The following is a 19,429-nucleotide window of genomic DNA, read 5'->3' on the forward strand; positions in this document are numbered from 1 at the left end:
GCTGGGTCTGGGCAAGTTATTTTCTCTCTCTGTGCCCGACAGCACCCACTCACACAACTGACATGAGAAGGAAACAAACAGAGTACAGGTAAAGAGCAGAGCCTGGCATATAACAAAGGCTCTAAAAACATCAGTTGCTATTATCATCTTTATTATTGACGGAACTAAGCCTTAGTTACTAAAGAAATAAAAATGAACAAACAAAAATCCAAAGGCTCTTAAAAATTTTTTTAAAAATGTGTTTGAATTATTACAGACTAAAAAGAAAAGGAAATGGAAACATTAAGGGGTATAAAGTTAATTAAAAATTTTTAAAAAGCAATGATGGGGGCCGGGCCAATGGTGCAGTGGTTAAGTTCACACGTTCCGCATCGGCGGCCCGGGGTTCACCGGTTCAGATCCCAGATACGGACGTGGCACTGCTTGGCAAGCTATGCTGTGGTATGTGTCTCACATACAAAGTAGGGGAAGATGGGCACGGATGTTAGCTCAGGGCCAGTCTTCCTTGGCAAAAAGAGGAGGATTGGCAGCAGATGTTAGCTCAGGGCTAATCTTCCTCAATAAAAAATAAATTAAAAAAAATAAAAATACACAAAGCAATGATGACTAGGTAAAAACAAAACTAAGGAAGGGACACATGATAACTGGGTCTACCGTCATTTTTTCAGAAGGAAAAAGATGATACTTAATGCAAACAATTATGTGGTGAGACCAGCATTTTCACACAGAATTGGTCAGAGTGTAACCTGGTACAATCTTTTTAGAAGATCTGTCAATTCGAGTAAAGAGCCCCCAAAATATATCTACACCCTCTGATCCAGTATTTACAAAACTAGGTCTCTCCACCAAGAAAATACTTAAAAGATGTAGACAAAAGTTCACACCGAAAAATGTTTGTTACAGAATTGGGTATAATGTTGAAAGAATGAAAAGCAACTGAAAATGGTTAAATAAATTATATACCCTTAAGTCAATGTAAAGAGTCAATATTTACAACTAATTTTAACGACATGGGAAGATGCTGCTGATACTAAGTATATCATAATAACATTGTAATTATTCAATAAAATTGTACTGTAGAAAAGGCTATAAAACTATATTTTCCATACAATCTATCAATGTACAAACTAGTATGTTTATATATGTATATACATAGCACACAGAGAAATAGAAAGAAAGAATGTATACGCAAGTATAAAGACTAGAAGAAAATACAGCTTTTGCCATCTCTCTTTTTTGAGATCAAGGGGAACACAGAGGGAGGTGGGAAGGTGGTGTGGTGCAGTGGAAAGAACAGCAGCACAGTGCTCTTAACCCCTCCGGGCCCTCACTACCAGATGACCTGAACCTATCCCAGCCCGTTTCCTCATCTGAAGTGGGAAGAATGCCCACCTCTAAGAGCTATGAGGATTCAACAGGAAACACAAGTTAGGCATACAGGAGCTCAGTAAACGGCCATGACTCTCAGCATCGCCACCAATACCTCTACCAGCAACAGCTGCTAACATCGGTAGAGCACTTGCTGTGTGCCAGGCACTTACGTGCTTTGCATACAGTGTCTCATTTCTATCAAAGCTCCAGGGGAAGTCCTCTTATCCTCAATTTACAGATAAAGCAGCACTGGCACAGAGAGATGGATAAGTAGCCAGTAAGTGGCAGAGTAAGGATACGAAGCCAGGAAATCAGCTCCAGAGCCCATATTCTCGTGCACTATAAAATACTGCTGTTCATTATTATTACTGGCCCACAGAGGACCACGGAGGGTCTTCAGAATACACTCCAGCTCTCCAAGTCATCTTGTGGGAGCGGGGAGGAAATGGAAGCATATTATTAAGAAAGAATAGATAATGGAAACACTCATTCAAATTACCTTGACACACCAGAAGAGCTTTGCGGCAATCCTCCATGCTGAATCCCAGTTCCTGCAGTCTAGCTAGCTGTAACTCTAGGAGAAAATGGTATATGATTTTTATAAATCACTTTATGTAAGTTAATCCATAGAGTAACTTAAGAAAAGAAATTCAGAAACTGGTGATTAAAACACCTCATTTCTCCAGGCAAAACTGGGTTCCTAATTGGAGACTTTTATCAAGTATGCCCTGATAATTTTAAGAGTCTTTTCCCTAAGTTTTTAAAAGTTTAAAACTCAAACAGTAATATTCACATAACTTTGGAGGAAAACTCAAAGTTTAAAACTAAACCTTAGCATTATGCATATAACTTTGGAAGAAACTGTAAAAGAAAAAACTGGGTAGGCTAGAGCAGTTGGTTTGGGGTGTTTTGTTTGTTTTTAAATAAAAAAAATTAGAGTCATACTTATGACTTACAATTATACTTAATGACATACAATTATACCCTGAACAATTTAATTGTGCAAAAGAAAATCTTAAAAGTTAAAAAGAACGAGAGTTATTAGCAGACTGAGTGGGTTTTATAGTTGAACACCTACCCAAGATAGGATCTAAGGTATGTCTGGTCCCTTCTTTGACTTCCTCTCCAACTCGAGCCGCACCCGGAGGGTAGCTGCCCCCAGCACCGGCCTCCCAGGCCGCGGCGCCCGGTGCTGCAGGGTTGGCTTGCTCTGGGATGGATTTTGCAATGGCAAGAAACAGCTGAACATCATTATAGGAGAGTCTGATATCCAGAGCTTGTAACTGAATCTAGCGAAATCAAAAAGGTGGCAGTTTTCAAAGTTGCATTTGGTTTTGTGTCCACATCTCTTAAAAGGTATAATTCCTAACACAAGTCCTAGAAGTCCAACAGACACTACACTCATTTTGAAGACCGGGAAGATTTAAAAATTAAGCACTAATAGCGATAAGGCAAAATGTCTCAGCTATGAGGTCAAATGTTCACAAAACTGCACAAAAGAAAAAATACTAAGCTAGGAAGAGCACTAGAATTAATATTTCAGTGGGATGATTTTTATACAAGTATATTAATCATTTAAGCAGAGGATCAAATAATGGCTCTGGGGGAAAATGATGACCCAGTAGCAACATTTCGTTTATCTATTTTGCTTTGATCTATTTAATTTTTTAAATCTCCGAGACAAACTGACCAACTAAATTTATCTTTTCTTTATTCAAACATAACCTTAAATGAGTCAAGCTTCACACTAATATTTCCAAAAATCCAGTCTTCCTCAGAGATTAGCAATAGCGCTACCATTGGTAAAAGCTGTACAGACACCCAGCCTGGACCACTTTAAAAATGAGATGACTGTTTGAATGTCTGGGAATGGTGCTTCATTTATTGACTTATTTTTAATTTTTTCAAAGGCCAAAAATCAGAATAGCTTTTCTCTCTTTCAACTCTATGGTTCAAACGAATTGCTGCATCGCCCCTCTACCAGAGAAATACAACACCAAATTCTTAAGCCGTCGTTGCCTGACTCCGCCTTCCCTTGTTTCGCCTTCCACCCTCCTCACTTCCCTACATACCTCTTTGTTCTAGTGAGACCTTCCTACGTCTCAGGTCTGCTGGGCCATGTCCACCCCTGACTCTGGCGCCTTCTGAAGCGGAATGCTCTCCTGCTCCGCCTGCTTACATCCCACACACCCCTCGGCTCAGACTCACCTCACCCTGAGTTCCACTCACAATCAATCTTCCTACCTACGTTGAGTTCTGCTCTCTATGAACTTTTATAGAACTTCAAGTAACACCAGACAATTAGAAGGTGTTTTATCCTCCACAACACTGCAAGGTCTTCTAGGACAGAGACAATGTCATTTTTATCTCATATTTGCTAAAGGAACAAATGGTGGGCTCAGCAGAGTCGATAGTAGTTCACGCACAGGAACGTGTTTGGGAGAGTATGAATGTGTTATACAGCTTTTTCATCATTACCTCTAAGACAGGTGGAAAATCTTCACTATTGAACGCATCCATCAATCCCGAACTATTCTGATAAGAAGAATTGCCCACCAGCTCCACTTGAATTTGTACCGGATCAACAATCGAGAGAGCTGTATCGTGCTCATTCCCTAGTCGGCATGAAAATACCTATAGAATAAAACGCAAGATGGCAAGAATTCACGTCTTGACTGAAGACGAGTCTAACATCAACAGAAAGAGAGACTATCTCAGACACAATCAGCTCTGTACTATCACGAAAGCCACAACAATGGCTGAAATAAACACTGTGACGAGTGAGGCTGGTACTTTCACCCACTGCCAAGAGCATGTACAGTGGTTCACCATGTGAAACGTAGCTTAGCAATACAGAACAAAAGGCCTAAACATCACACACCCTTTGATCCCATAATCCTACTTCTTTCGAAAAACTAACCTAAGGAAATAATGCAAAATACAGAAACATTCACTGAACCATTATTTAATAGTTAATAAAAAATGAAGAGCAAACCAAGGTTATATCACATCTACTCAACGGAATATTTTGCAGCCATTTAAAAGCAACTTAAAAAAACCATATGGAATGTAGGAAGATAGGTACAACATAGATATGTAAAAAAGCAGCCCAATCAAAATACTACTATGCATGACTTTAAGGAAAGAAACACATCAAAATGTCAGCAGAGATTATGTACAGTAGGATAGTGATTTTTCCCTCCCCTCCCCCAATTTTATGTAATATATTGCTACTTTCATAATTGAAAATAAATTAATTATTGAAGCTGGGTGCTAGGTACATAGGAGTTCATTATATTCTTTTGTTTACTTCGTAGATGTTTGAAAAGTTCTCTAGTAACAAGTTTAAAGATAAATATATCTATGGGGAGAGAGAAAGGAGGGAGGGTTCCCATTCGGGGACCAAATTATCTTGTGTGCTCAAGAAGAGCAAAGAGGAAAGTAGAAAGCATTCGTTTTGGTCTCCCTTGCTCCTTCCTTTTTTGGCATTTTCTAGTGCTACTGAAAGCACGTGACAGGAAGGTCCTTTGCTATATTCAAAATTAGCTCATTTTGCCTTCTCTCTAAATTCTCCCCCAATGATAATATCAAAGAGGTCTTAAAATTCAGATCCAACTGTGCTACCTAAATAACAAGCCTAAAAGCAGTTTCCAGGAATCTCAAATATTTTTCCAAGTAGTTTTTCTAAGACTTTGGAGCAGGAAAGTTTCATTTTCCTTTTTCCTTTAGGGGCTTCTGCTACGCAAAACCCAATTGTACCTGACAGTTCATTAATCAATCACCAAGATTTTCCATTCAAAGCTGGTCTTGTGGTGGCTTGGGAAGCAGACGAACTACAATTTCATAATCAACTCACATCCCACCAGCACATAAATCCTTCCTCCCACACTGAGGTTTCTCTACATATGAGAAAAAATTGGTCAAGACGCGAAATCACCACAGGTTTTACTCAGCCACATCTGACCAGAAAAAAAAAGTACCACATGCTGCTGACAGTGAAAATAAGTTTTGTTCATTCAACCTCTGAAATACCACTGGAAAGAATAGGGCATGAAAAGTTCAGTCGTAAAGGGAAAGGAAATGATGAGTAACTCTGACCAAATATGCTAATGTTATAACAAGAGGAATGTTCGCTGAGATCAGTGAATTAAGAACACTTGATGGAGATAATAATCTGCCTCGCTTCTCCTCCTGTCTCCACAACCCCTAGCTTAAAGAGAGCAGAGCAGTTCTTGCTTAAAATTGTATAATGTAACGGTCAGGCTACAAGGGCCACCCCAGTGCAAATTCTCTCCTTCGGGAGATTAAATCAGAGCCTAAGTCACCACTATTAGCAACTCACTCTTTGATGCAGACACTTTCAAGGTGCCCTTCTGTAGATCAGATATTCCTAAAAGAATACCACATTAAATCCTTACACCTTTCATAAACAAGTTTCCAGGACCACAGAGCCCCAGCTCTTCACAGGGACAAGCACTCCCTGTGGGGAAAAGGACGCAGGGGAATGAGGGCCACGTCCTCCCCTTCACAAATTTGCCAAGGGCTAGACATGCAGAACTAGAGGACACAGGAGCCAGACAGGGTCTTGGGCGCCAGAAGAGTCTCCTTGAACTTCTTGAGGTGGGGAGGGTGGAAGAGAACGAGGTAAAGCCCCCCAGCACATGTACCGCCTGACACGGGAGGGCTGAACTCACATTAGAACATCCTGGTAGATCTGAGGAGAAAACCAAGAGGAGGGGCGAGGGCCCTCCAGTTCCAGTAATTCTCTCCTCCAGTGGAAGTTTAAGAGGTAAAATCCTCTTCCAGATGCTTTTCTCTAGAGCCAAACATGCAGTGTTTTGATCAACACACAGACTTCTTACCTCAATGCCAAACAAACTTCCTGAAAAGGGGCGATCAACAAATCGGGGCTTATAGGTGAGCACTGTGGTGCCTTTGAGAATAATGGCATTGGTATCAAAGCAGGACACATCCTCCACGACCACAAACTCCGTGCCTGGAAAGGACAGCATTGTCAGCCACGCCAAAGCTGGGAAGCTGGGAAGCACCAGGCTGCCACAAGCTAGGCAGCACCCGGCTGCCACAAGCTAGGCAGCACCCGTCCACCAAGGAGGACGTTAACCGTCAGATCTGTTCTCCGGGATGTCTGCTGATATTCAGCTTCACTGTCATCCTGAGCAAATTCTCTGTATCCGGCCAGGCACAGCTGAGCCAGCGGAGCACCGCACAGGCAAAGACAAGAATGCCGCTTCTCTCTTTAAAATCTATCTCTAAGCTCGGTCTCCCGGGAGGTCTCACAGAGATTCAGAAGCCCAGGAAATCACCCCTCTCCAGGGACGAGCTGCTTTAAAGTCCCAGGAAGGAGATGCACACACTAATGTTGGTCAGGCAGCACAAGGCACTATGCCATCTATGTGGCTACTCAAGTTATTGACAAAGAATGTAGATTTTTAAAAAATTAGTAATGCAAACAGTTTTCTATTCATCTATATATGGCAAATTTACTTTGCTTTATGCACTGTGTTTTCATCAAAAGCCATGTATAGTTTGAATTTTTGAACCTAATCCATTTAAAATGTATCGTGCTAGCCAACTTCCTCCAAACCATTGAGCAGCAGATAGGGTATATCACAAATATAACAATACACAAACACAGTCACATGGACTGAAGTGCTCATTAGTTAAAACAAAACCATATTGGGGCCAGCCCGGTGGCACAGCGGTTAAGTGCGCACGTTCTGCTTCGGCGGCCCGGGGTTCGCCGGTTTGGATCCCGGGTGCGGACATGGCACCGCTTGGCAAGTCATGCTGTGGTAGGCGTCCCACATATAAAGTAGAGGAAGATGGGCACGGAGGTTAGCTCAGGGCCAGTCTTCCTCGGCAAAAAGAGGAGGATTGGCAGCAGATGTTAGCTCAGGGCTAATCTTCCTCAAAAAAAAAAAAACAACAACAAAAAACCATAGTAAACCTGTTTGTCAAGGAAAATATCCTTTTTCTAAAGAAAATAACAATCTCCTCACTTATTTACTTTCTAAACTGAGATTTTCACATACCAAATTTGCCTAAACTCAATAAGCCCCATCTGTTGGGGCCCTAAAGACCAAACAGAAAATTGAAGCCAGATTTAACACTGGGTAAAAAGACCACTGTCCAGGCGAGTGCTCAGGCTGGGCATGCACATTAGGCAGGCAGAGGGGAGGGACAAGAGACCCTGCAGCCTTCAGTGTGGGCCAGGTAGCTCACATCTGAAAATAGAGGTCAAGAACTTCGACACTCTTTGGTCTGTAAAAGATGCAAATGTGTAGGTGCTCATGTCAAAAGAGAGAGGCAACAGAAAAGTTATCCTATAAGACACATATCGAGCCTAATATCCAAACTAAGAATTAGTGATTTACACCTACATATACTCACCTGTTACATTGACCTTGACCTCCAGGTGCCTTTCAGTGGACACAGGAAGAGAAGACCGCTTGGTAACTACTCCACTTTTCACAGTTTTGGGAACTGTAGCAGATTCGCTGCTAGAGTTACGGTGGCGAGAAGGAGTAACATTAGCTTGTTTCTTCATGTCACTGGGAGTGTGGAGAAAATCATGGACTAACAGCAGCCAGTCAAATATGAGAAACACACGGAGATTGTTCAGAACGACCGTAAAACAGGAGGAATCCTTCGTAGATCTACAAGAAAGAAAATCAAAAAATAAAATAAGAAAAGAGAAATACGATATTTTATTGGCTTGCAAATGTATTACTCAGTGTGGGCAGGTGGTATTCCAGTATTTTCTAAACTGACTGCTTTGAGTATCAATAAACTGTGGCCACTAGTTTTAACAAAACATTCAGTGTACGTTTTCAAAAGGTAATCATATTTGTTTCTTCTTCTTCTCCCCAAAGCCTCCCAGTACATAGTTGTATCTATTTTAGCTGTAGGCCCTTCTGGTTGTGCTATGTGGGACACCGGCTCAGCATGGCCTGATGAGCGGTGCCATGTCCACGCCCAGGATTCAAACCGATGAAACCCTGGGCCACCGAAGCAGAGCGTGTGAACTTCACTGCTCAGCCACGGGGTCGGCCCCTATAATCATATTTTTAAACAAGGAGGAATAGGCCCTAAGAAAACAGTATAGTATAGTCCAGTGTTCTCAACCACGGGTGATATTTGCTCCACAGGGGACATTTGGCAATATCTGGAGACATTTTTGATTGTCACAACTGGGTGGGGGGAGGGGGTTCTACTGGCATCTAGTGGGTAGAAGCCAGGAATGCTGCCGAACATCCCACAATGCACAGGACAGCCCCCACAACTAGGAATTATCTAACCCAAAATGTCAGTAATACTGAGGCTGAGAAACCCTGCTGTAGTAGAAAGAGCACAGGCTTAAACCTGTCACTTATAAATTATGTTAACTTAGGAAAGTCACCTACCTCCTCCGAGCCTGATCCCTCACTTACAAAATAAGAAACATTAATACTGTAAGAGACAAAGCACCAGGCACACAGCAGGGGTTTGACAAATGTCAGTTCCCTTCTCTAGGGGCTATTTCAAGACAGTGAGGAACACTTTGATGTCTAGGATCAAACTTCTTTATAAACACCAAATTTACATACTAGAAGGTTTCTCTAGCTGGAACTGACCTGAGAGCCCAGATCTTTTAACCTGAGGAGGAGGACAAATAAGATGACGTTTACTGTGGGTATTATCCCCAAGCACCCTAGAAGTGGAGTTGGAGAGAGAGAATATTAGTTTTGTAGCCCCCAGTATCCAAGGAGGACTCTTAGGCCTGGCCTCAAACCATGGTGTGCTCAGGGGCTTATCCAGGCCCTATCAGTACATTAGTGGGAGAGATGGGGAGGACAGAGGAAAAATGGGCTAGGAACACCTCTAAGAAGGTTTCAGGGTTGAACTCTGTTCTGTGAGCCTAAAAGCGACTCTAGGGCTCTAGCTACCACATGTACCTGGTTCCTCCCCTAAAAGGGGCTTCTATTCAGGAAAAGCTGATTTGGAGATATTTTTAAGGCTGGTCTCTCGTGTTTCTCCTAAACCTGGCTCACTGCCTCTAGAAAAAGGACACAATGATGCATGTCTCCTTCATACAGACACGGCATTTTTCACAGAAACACTTTACCCTTTTGTAATAGAGAAAAAATGTTGCCCTCAGTAAAATTTTTCCACCCCATTTTGAACACAGATCGTCAGAGCTATGCACTAACTGGAAAGTCAAAGTGAGTCTGATCCCTTTTCTGGAAAATATTTCAAGCCTTTAAACACTGTGAAGTGATTTATATTTGACACACAAAATCCCAACAGAAGAGCAATTCTTCTTGAGACACAGAAAGCGTTCAAAAGCTCCAATCAAGAGAACATTTCAACCCTCTCACTAACAATGATATTTCTGTTAGCCAGAGCCAAGGTAAGACTTTATTATTTGACTCCAAGAAATTATATACCTTTAGTGTATCAACAGAATAATATTTCCAGGCTGCTTATATATGAAAAATATGATAGGTGGGACAACTAGCTGATAGTTCAGGAAGCCAGATCAACAACAATAAAGCAAACCCCAAAAGAAATTGTTCTGCAGATGGACCAAATATATCCAAGCCTCCTGCTCAAATAAACATCATCTTCAAACAAAGAAGCTGCGAATCACAGCCAGCTTATCATCTGCCTGCAACCCGCCCACTGCGAGCAGCGAGAAGCAAGAACGTAGAGCCACGGCGGGCTTGAAGCCTGCTGGAAGGGACACAGGCTTTGAAGTCAGACGCCCAGGTCTGAGTTCCGATTACTTCTCCACTTACTAGCTGCGTGACTTTAAGAGTTACTTAACCCCCTCCAAGCTTCTACTTCTGCCTCTGTAAAATGGGAAAGAAGTCACCCACTTTGCAGACTTGTGAGAATTAAGGGTCGGTAAGTGCCTGGCTCAAGGTAGGGCTCGGTAAGAGGGGACTAGCATTCCTATTACTGAACTTTGAAAAAGTTCACACAAACATTAAATGTCTACTTTGCTAGACTTCCTAAAGGCGTATGGGAGACCGTGACTTCTCCCTAAAAAAAAATCTCAAGACTGAAAAATTCACTGAACAGGACATTGAAATATCAGGCATATTTAAACATATAAACATAAGAATAATCTTGACAATTTTTTTTCCTTTTTTTGCATAAGCAAGAAGTTTTTCCCAGCCTTTTTACTTACTGGTTTATATTTACAACATATCTGATGACATTACACACTACTAGAATGAAATTGACATTGGTTCCAAAGGTCTCCTTTTGGATTTGCATTGAAGGATTTCTTTAGATCAGACTTTTTCAGGTCTATGCTCAGTCATAAAATCTTACAGCAGTGTATCATAAAATAACACAAGCTCCATCAGGAATAATAGTAACAGCTACCATCTGTGCCTAGCAGCATGCCAGAATTACCTTGTTTAATTATTATCTCCGCCCTACGAGTCGGCAAGACTTGGATAGATAAATGGGTAACACAAGTCAAAACCACCTTCCCTTCTATTATTTGTATAGGCCAAAAGCCTTTTTTCCTCCTTAAACAGTATCATTTCTTCCTTTCCCAAGTCACTTTGCATATTAAAACAGCCCACAGCTTACAGCGAGGTTGACTTTAAGGATCTGGTTTAATTTTGAACTACTTTTATTTTTTTTTAAGGCAACAGAGACATCTTTTGGCCAACAAAAGAAACTGCGGGGTTACAGGAACACTAAGTACAGTACAGTACACCACACTGATATGCCATCATCTGCTTATCTTTTCAGTGATTCCTCAGTCCTTTGATGTTCTAAAGCGACATGGACTTGGCCCACTGGCCACAAAAGGAAAGGTCTCGATAAAGAAAGGCAAAGTCATGGGGCCGGCCCCGTGGCCGAGTGGTTAAGTTCACGCGCTCTGCTGCGGCGGCCCAGGGTTTTGCTGGTTTGGATCCTGGGTAGGGACATGGCACTACTCGTCAGGCCATGATGAGGCGGCGTCCCTCATGCCACAACTAAAGGGACCCACAACTGAAATATACAACTATGTGCTGGGGGCATTTGGGGAGAAAAAGTAGAAAGAAAGGAAAAAAAAAGAAAGGCCAAGTCTGGGTAAGGATGTGCCACCTGAAATGCAGCTCGATCTGAATGGATCCTTGGGTAGTGCCGCTGTTCTTGGAGGGCTGAAAGACACAGCTGAATACGTTTGTCACGCCAGGACTGGTCTTCTGCCCAGCATAGCGCGTGTCAAAAGCCATCATGGAATGGGAAACCAAGTTAACGGACTTGGTTTGGTTGGAAAAACTCTCATACAGCAGTTTACATTTCTTGAAGTCAAACCTAAAAGGGAGAAAACAGACGAGAGGTTAAGCTCTTCTATTTTACAAAATTATGTAAGTCCAAGATAAAAGAACAAAATTATAACTACACCTAAGTTCTACAAAGGAAGATAACTTGCATTGAGACCTTTCATTGATTTTGTTAGCAGACTCCTCAAAATGGATTTAGTGTCATCGTGCCCTGTCTCTCGCTTTCCATTGCCAAAGAGCTAATCTTCTCCATGGGAACTTCATGTACCACAGGAATAACAATACCACATATTTACTGTATTCTTGGTTCATTAGCATTCTCATTTCTCACCTCAAGTCTAAGAAGGCTGTGCGTCTGTAATAATCCCCACGGGATGTCAAAGGTCCCTCTAGACCTTTGTCCGTCAACTCCTGGCCTGACTGGAGGACCCTCTCTCCAGAGCCTGCTGAACTTTTACATAAGACCACTCTACCTTACTGGGAACAACCAGAACAAATGAGACTCTTCACTTAGCGAAATAATATAACTGATCCACCAGCAGGAAATGCATTTGGGACTGCCTTTTTTTCCTTAGTAACAGAGAAAGCGGCAATGAGCAATTCATAATTACTCAGTAATTCATAATTCATATGAATTCGTAACTACCATCATGACAATCTGTACAGAATTGCTCTGTACTGGAAAAAACTGAGGGCACAGCCAGTCATCAGAAAAAGTTGCTGGCTTACAAGACAATCAGTCTGGGAGCCAGCTTTACTATATCATATTCTCATTAGCTGAGTTAGGTACAGACCAGGATGGACTTTGAAGGAAAAGACAAAACAAAAGACAGAGTGCTTCGTGGGGAAATTATTACCCTTGAAATCCTGTTTTCAAATGTCGAATTACTTTTCCAGCCATATGATGTCATGCTAATCAAAAACTCTTATCTGGAAAATAGGAGTAATACCTACCCAAACTTACATGACTGTCAGGAGATGAAATTGAAAGGTTATCAAGTGTGAAAACACAATACACTCTTGAAGGTTCTATACCAGTAATCACAAATTCCTGGTCTACACTGATCAAGCAAATGATATAAACAAGAGAATTGCTAGGTAAGCACATGCCCTGTGTAAGGCAGCCCAAGTTGCTACTCAGCTTCCAGGTGCTTCCAAGGGAGAACATGGGCCCAGTACTGCCAAACTTCCCAATTTTTCAAAAGAAGCTGAAACCCAAACTTTTTACGTGAAATCCCACAATTTTTGAATGTTGGCCAGTGAAGTAGTCATCAGTGCCACTCACCAGCTAGTTTTTAGTCTCTGTCTACGCAGACACATGGTAAGACTGTACTTCCCGATTCCTCTGTGCTTGCGTGGGGCCACGTTCTGGCCCCCTGAGGTTTGCAGAGCATTTAACTGCCGCTCGAGACCACTGCAGAGCTCTTGTTTTTCTCACTGGCACACCAAGATGCTGGAGTGACTACAGTAAGCAGAGCAGCCCGAGACCCACAATGGACACACGGCATGAAGAGAAAAATCCCTTTGCTGTTCTAAGTCACTGCTATTTTGGAGTGCTGGTTACTACAGCATAACCTCAGCTTTCTTGACTGATACAGCAATGAATTTAAACTTTTAAAAAGCACTGTGTAGACCAACCAGAAAGCACTCTGCAGACCACATTCAGCCATGAACCACCACTGTGTAACTTCCACTCTATGCTAAAGCAAAATATGTGTATTATTTGTATTGCCATAACTGTAAAAGAATACAATTAAAGCCACACCTGGCCAGGGACCCAGCGCCTTCTCTTCCTTTTGGGTCTTTCAGCTCCAGACTTACATTCACCATATCAATGAGGAAACACATGCACGTGTACACCTCTCCACTCAGAATAGTCTGCAAAGGGAAAACGCAATCAATCTACTGTTGATGATGCCAACCTAAAAATGGAGTTAATATGTCAAGAAATCCAATCTGCTTGTTGTTCCATCTTCTTTCCCCAGGTGAATTTGAGGAATTTATACACAGAGTGGCCACCAACTGAGACTATGAGAGTTAGGGAAGAACGTTAAGATCTCACGTGAATTCTCGGATCTTGCAGATCATAAGGCCGCATAAACTCCTCTATGGGTTCTCCAAGGTTGTTCTCTAACAAACCACGGATCAGCTTGTATTTGTACAAGTCCAGGGAGCAGTGAACTGAGGAGAGATTGCCATGGATAGATATGTCTGGCACAGTATGACTTATTTCTCTATGAAAAAAGAAAAAAGGTCACTTTCACAAACAAATCACTAACTCAACATTGACACAGCCCACGTTCAAATGTAAAAGCTCAAATGTGCCAGCTACATTATCAACCAGTTAATTTCAAACTTCCAAAGACAAAAGTTTCACCTGGCTCCCATGAAGCAAATTGGTACGACTAAGCGTCATGCTTCAGCTACAAAAAGTCCCTTTCCTCCCAAAATATACATTTACAAAGGCCCCAAATCTGAGTTAACTAAGTAATCTATTAATAAGGAAAAATCTCATGAGACTCAGAAATAGCTTAAGCATTACAGTTGGGAATGCAATAAAGCACAGTGACAAGCTCTGTAACTCATCAGATTTAGTGATAACTAACGGCAGAAACCAGTGTCTCATGCTGAGCCCAGATGGGACGTTAGGATAAAATCTGAATCAGTTACTTGTCTTAGCTGAGACGGCAGGAGTAAAGTGAAGACGCCAGGGTTAGGGGGTAATACACCTCATCCCAACACTGCAGAGCTTTTTCTCTACTCTGCTCCCCCAAGGGTGCAGTAAGCATCAGGGTCCTGCAGACACTACACTCTGAGTATAGAAAGCGGAGGGTTAGGATGTGAAGTGGAAGAGGAAGATAAAAAGTTACTTTGTCGACAGAGAAAAACGTATATACAAGAAAGAGAAAAAGGACCAGTGACGCAATCAACAAAGAAAAGCTGGAAAAGATTCTCAAGCGTTCTCTTGGGTTCCTGTTTCCGTGGTGTGAGAAGCTAATGGGGTACCTTGTGTTCAGTTACCACCTTCCACCTGGGCTAACAGAGTATAATCATCTGCACATAAACACTGATAGAAGTGGGTAACATTTAGACAAGCAGAGTAGCAAAGCACAGGTTTTTTTTTTTGGAAAGCATTACTTGAAAAGAAAACAAAGTGTTCGATTTCTAAACAATGAAGCTCCTCTTAAGACTGCAAAGCCAGTAAAATCAAATACAGCTCATGCCAACCATAACTGAACACCAGCCAGGGAGCACTTGAACCACAAGTAAGAATCAAATGCAAAAAACCCAACGAGAGCGGCTAAACGTATCATTAATCCACAGAGAGAGGAACAAGTGACACCAAGTGACTTGAGCAAGCCCAAGAACTGCAAAGGGAGTGGCCGAAAAGGGATTAAAACCATACTCCATCCAAATAAGGAGACGGCTTCTCTAGATGCTACGAATGAAGATCTCCTTCATGACTTTACAGCCACACCGCAGCTTTCCCTGGAGTTGAGATGCAAATGTTGCTGCTTCCTCCAAAATTAATGCCCCAATTGAAAGACATCACACACTAGCCAGCAGCTCTCAGTCCAGCACATGGGCCAGGCAAGCCTAAGCACCAGCAGAGGACCCTGTTAAGGACAGTCAGGTTCTGGTGGTCTCAGGGAGGGTCTAGGAACATTTATTTTCAAGAAGCTTCCCAGCCAGATACGGAACAAATGACAACTGAAGCAGTGCTCTAAACCACAGAAATAAGCAGCATGTGTTCTGAGGCCAATTAAAAGGTAAATTACAGTCAGTTCATTAGTCTTTATGGAGTACTTTCAGATTGCTTTAATGGAGTGAAATAGGCAAAACTGCATCTAAACAGTTACTCTGATGAAATGGAGCTCCAGGGTAAACAGCAATAGCAGGTCCAGAATCTACTGTCTTCACAACACATAATCCACATGTTACTTCTTCCAAAATACTTTCCCTGCCATCACCACCTCCCTACCCCCACCAAAATCCACACCAAATTCACGTCCCTTCCTCTTGGTTTCCAAGGCACCTGCTGCAACCCTACACATACGGTTTATAACACCGAATCCAACACTAAATTAGAATCATCTCCTTACCTTCCTACATCCTTCAACAAAACGTAAGCTCCGTGGGGGCCGAAGTTTTTCTTTCATCATAGGAGCCATGTCTAGTACACAGTAAGGACTCAAACATTTGTTTCATACATGAAGAAATAAGCGAATACCTATGCTCTTCCAGACTCACGTTAATAGACTTACCTTACTGAATTCCAAGTTATTAAGATTCTACTTACAATACACAGTTATTCGGATCCGAAACACTCACTTGTCCAAGTTCCTTTCCACTTGCAATTTCAGCCTACAAGGCTCAGTTAAGAGGCTTCCTCCTGTCTGTCGTACAAAATAGGAGGGAAAGATCAGGTCTCCACTGTTGTCTTCTGAGGCCTTAGAATACTCTCGTGGATGTCTCTCTGCAGCAAAGATGTCCATGTCTTGTAGATCCACAACAATGCAATCCAGCAGGCAGACATGGTCTTCTACAGGGACCCAAGGAAAGAGGGACGATGAAGAAAACGGGACCCAGAGACGGCTGGCCCTGAACAAAACTAATGTCAAAGAAGGTTCATTCTGTCTTTGGAAAATGTTTAGAACTGCCTGCTTCAGAAAACTGGGCGTCCAGAAGTCTCCATGCTGGCACCAAGGCCTCTCTATGCAACACTCCATGTGCTGGACACTTCCTCCTGGCACCCCTCCACACTAAGCACATACTGTGCCACATTCCTTCAGTGTCTCACTACCATCCTGGGACTCTAACTGAGGCTAAAGGCTTTATGACTAAAATGACGTAGCATGCATCCCTCCCAAGGATATCCTACAGAGGTCTTGTGTAGAGATAATGCTACCCAAAGGTTTACAAAATCTTCCAGCAGTAAACTTCTGTTTCCAAACAAATACCATGTGTAACCTTTCCACTACCACTGATCTAATCCAAACCACCTTCCTTTTTGCCTAGACCCCCATAAACTCCCCTCCAACACACCTACGTAGTTCCATTCTGCCCCCAAAAACCACTCTGCCCACCACATACCTCAGTAATCCTTTAAAAAAATCAATGAGCCCATAACATTCTCCTGCTTTCTACACTTTAATGGCCATGTTTAATCCAAAGCTCTTTCTGTAAAACTCCCCTAAGTCCCCGGAAGACCCTGCATAAGCCCACTGCCTACTTTTCCAACCTCATCTCTAGCCATTCTCCACCTTGCTCATGAAGCCTCAGGGTCACGGGCCTTTGTTTCCCCAAAAATGCCAAGCTCTTCACTGTCTGAACACTCTTACCTATGTTGTCACTGTCCCCTCTGAATCCCACCTGGGTCCTCTCTGTTTTTTTGGCCTACACCATTCTGTCTCTCCAGTAACATTTATCTTAATCCGTCAATATTCAAATGCTGACTTAATGTCTTTCTCATATGATTCACATGGTCACAGGAACCATGTCTAACAGCATGTTAACACACAGGAGAACAAAATATTCTAAGACCTGGCATTAACCAGGCATTAAATAAACTAGTTCTTGATCTTCTTGCTATACTGATAAATATGTGAAATAGATAAAGGCGGAGCTGATCTGGTAGAAGGGGGCGGGGGATGGGAATGAAAGGCTTCGGAGACTCCCTAGGACACCAACGCGGAATCCCAGGGACACACAGAAGCAGGCTGAAAACCACTACCTTTATCCAATCTTAATCACAGAAGAATTCCAGAAACAAACGGCAAATCCGGAGGAGAAATATTGTTAGGAAAGAGAGTTTTCCATAAAACATCCTAAAGCACTTGTTATAGGCATCCACCTACATGTAAGGCTGGCCTTATTCCTAAGTACCATTGTCATCGTAACAAGAGTAACAGAAGATGACATTTATTCAGCGCACTGTGTGTGCACCCTGCTCCCTGCTCTACATGAGTTCTGTCTACAGACTGGTAGCAAACAGCATGTAGGGTAAGAATTCAGGTTCTGGAGTCAGACTGCCTAAATTCACAGTCCAACTCTGCCATTTACTATGTACACAACTGCAGGCAAGTTAACTTACTTAATCTCTCTAAACCTTTGTCTCATCTGTAAAATGGGGATAAAAATAAAACTCTATATGGGTGTTATGAGGACAAAATGCAATAATTTATGTAAAGAATGTGCCCCAATGCCTGGCACGTAATAAGAGTTCAACAGCTACTGTGATGATGATGAGTCTGATAAGCCCACTTCACCATCAGTGCAACCACAAACCACTGTGCTGTCACCCAGCACTACAAGGCACCGCAGGGAGTGAACTGCTCCTCACGTCTATCTAACAAGACACTGGGCCTCCTGCAGCTCATGGCCCACAGCTCTCAAAGTCCAACCACACTGGACTGATCTTTGTGGCCAGTCATATTCTGCCTCCCTCTCTAGCTCCATGGAGCAGCACCTCACTTGTCCACACCATCACCCATCCAGAACACATTTAAAAACTAAAAGGCCAAAATCAGGCTCTCATCTGGAATGACTAATTCTTAAATTCTAGAGAAAAGCGCCAATGGCTGGATGGTTCACGTCTTTTAAAAATTGTTGCTCGGAGTATTTCTGTTGTTACCTAATTCACATTAATATTTTTTAAAAGAGTTCTTTTGTTTTTTTAGAATTAAATAGTGACTTGCAAGGACAATGTCTGGATAGTGACTTGCAAGGATGTGTCTAAGGATGCAGGAATTGTTCTAGTAATACTGTCACCATCTGGTGGCAACCATCCTGATCGCTAAGAAAAAAGTCCTACTAGACAATCTAAATCTCTTTATTTACACTGTGTCTTGCTAATTCAACCCTACTTTAGAAGTCTAATGCTAAATCCATAGCCTAAGATTCTTAAGCCTTCTACAGCAGTATCAAAATCAGATTATCACTAAAGAAATACTATCACTTTGTCGACATCTGCTTGTACAGGTTACATCTCCCCTTAGGTTCTCGCACCGGCCTCATGAATTTCCCCGCCGTCATTATGTAGCTCCTTTCTCCTCCTTTACCTGGACTGCTGGAAACCTGGCCGACAGAGGGTGTGGCTTGTTGCCTGTGCTGCTTGGTCGAGGTGCTGGGCACAAACTCACTCTTCAGGCTGCCTAGACTCATTCCCGCAGGAGGCATCACGAATAGCCCCTGGGAATGGGTCCCCTTCGGCTCCTCCGCACTGGTTGTTTTCCTCAGACTGTGTTTGGGCGTACCCGTTGGGGAAGCTGAAGGCACAGATTCCTGGGAAGAAATAAAATAAAAACAGAAGGCAGGAATGGAGGTGACATCTTTACTATCCTGGAAGTTCCATCCCAGTCCCTGGGCTCTTCAAAGACTCACCGGGCACTTCCCAACCACCCAGATCCCATCAACAAAAGGGTAACAGGGTCATGACATTTATGCCACATGTAATTATTTGCAGAGATGTTACATATAACTCAATACTTGTTGAAAACTATAGCAATTGTGCAGGAAGATATTATCTTTGGCTTAAGAGCGCATGTCAAAATGCTAATTGCCAGTGGTTTAATCTAGCTCAAAGGCAACAAAAACAAATCACTCAGCCATATGATATATGTTGCTTGGCTGGAGGGGAGGGGCTATTGTTCTAAGAAAATGTGTCTAACAGCAATATGGCTCCAATGGAACTCAACTATGGTAATGAGCCTGCACGTTCTAGAAGTCTCCCTCATGGGTTTACATTTCTCATCTCTCAGTAACTG

General features: G+C 42.4%; 1 protein-coding gene across 14 annotated transcripts in view; it reads right to left on the reverse strand.

The window, feature by feature from the left end:
- VPS13D (vacuolar protein sorting 13 homolog D) overlaps nt 1-19,429 on the reverse strand; it is a 244,880-nt gene that overhangs the window by 165,805 nt on the left and 59,646 nt on the right. For all 14 annotated transcript variants that reach the window (XR_011535561.1, XR_011535551.1, XR_011535547.1 and 11 more), the window contains 10 exons: nt 18,725-18,947; nt 15,996-16,206; nt 13,726-13,897; nt 13,429-13,541; nt 11,482-11,694; nt 7,783-8,048; nt 6,234-6,367; nt 3,850-4,005; nt 2,450-2,660; nt 1,871-1,945 (listed from right to left, as the gene is read on the reverse strand). Coding sequence is in view for 10 of the 14 variants with exons in the window: in XM_070603023.1 (XP_070459124.1) it covers nt 1,871-1,945; nt 2,450-2,660; nt 3,850-4,005; nt 6,234-6,367; nt 7,783-8,048; nt 11,482-11,694; nt 13,429-13,541; nt 13,726-13,897; nt 15,996-16,206; nt 18,725-18,947 (1,774 nt within the window). In the remaining 4 variants the exon portion in view is untranslated. The remainder of the gene's footprint in view (nt 1-1,870; nt 1,946-2,449; nt 2,661-3,849; nt 4,006-6,233; nt 6,368-7,782; nt 8,049-11,481; nt 11,695-13,428; nt 13,542-13,725; nt 13,898-15,995; nt 16,207-18,724; nt 18,948-19,429) is intronic.

This window comes from Equus przewalskii, chromosome 2 (genome assembly GCF_037783145.1).
Source record: "Equus przewalskii isolate Varuska chromosome 2, EquPr2, whole genome shotgun sequence".
In the NCBI taxonomy this organism is placed as follows: Eukaryota; Metazoa; Chordata; class Mammalia; order Perissodactyla; family Equidae; genus Equus; species Equus przewalskii.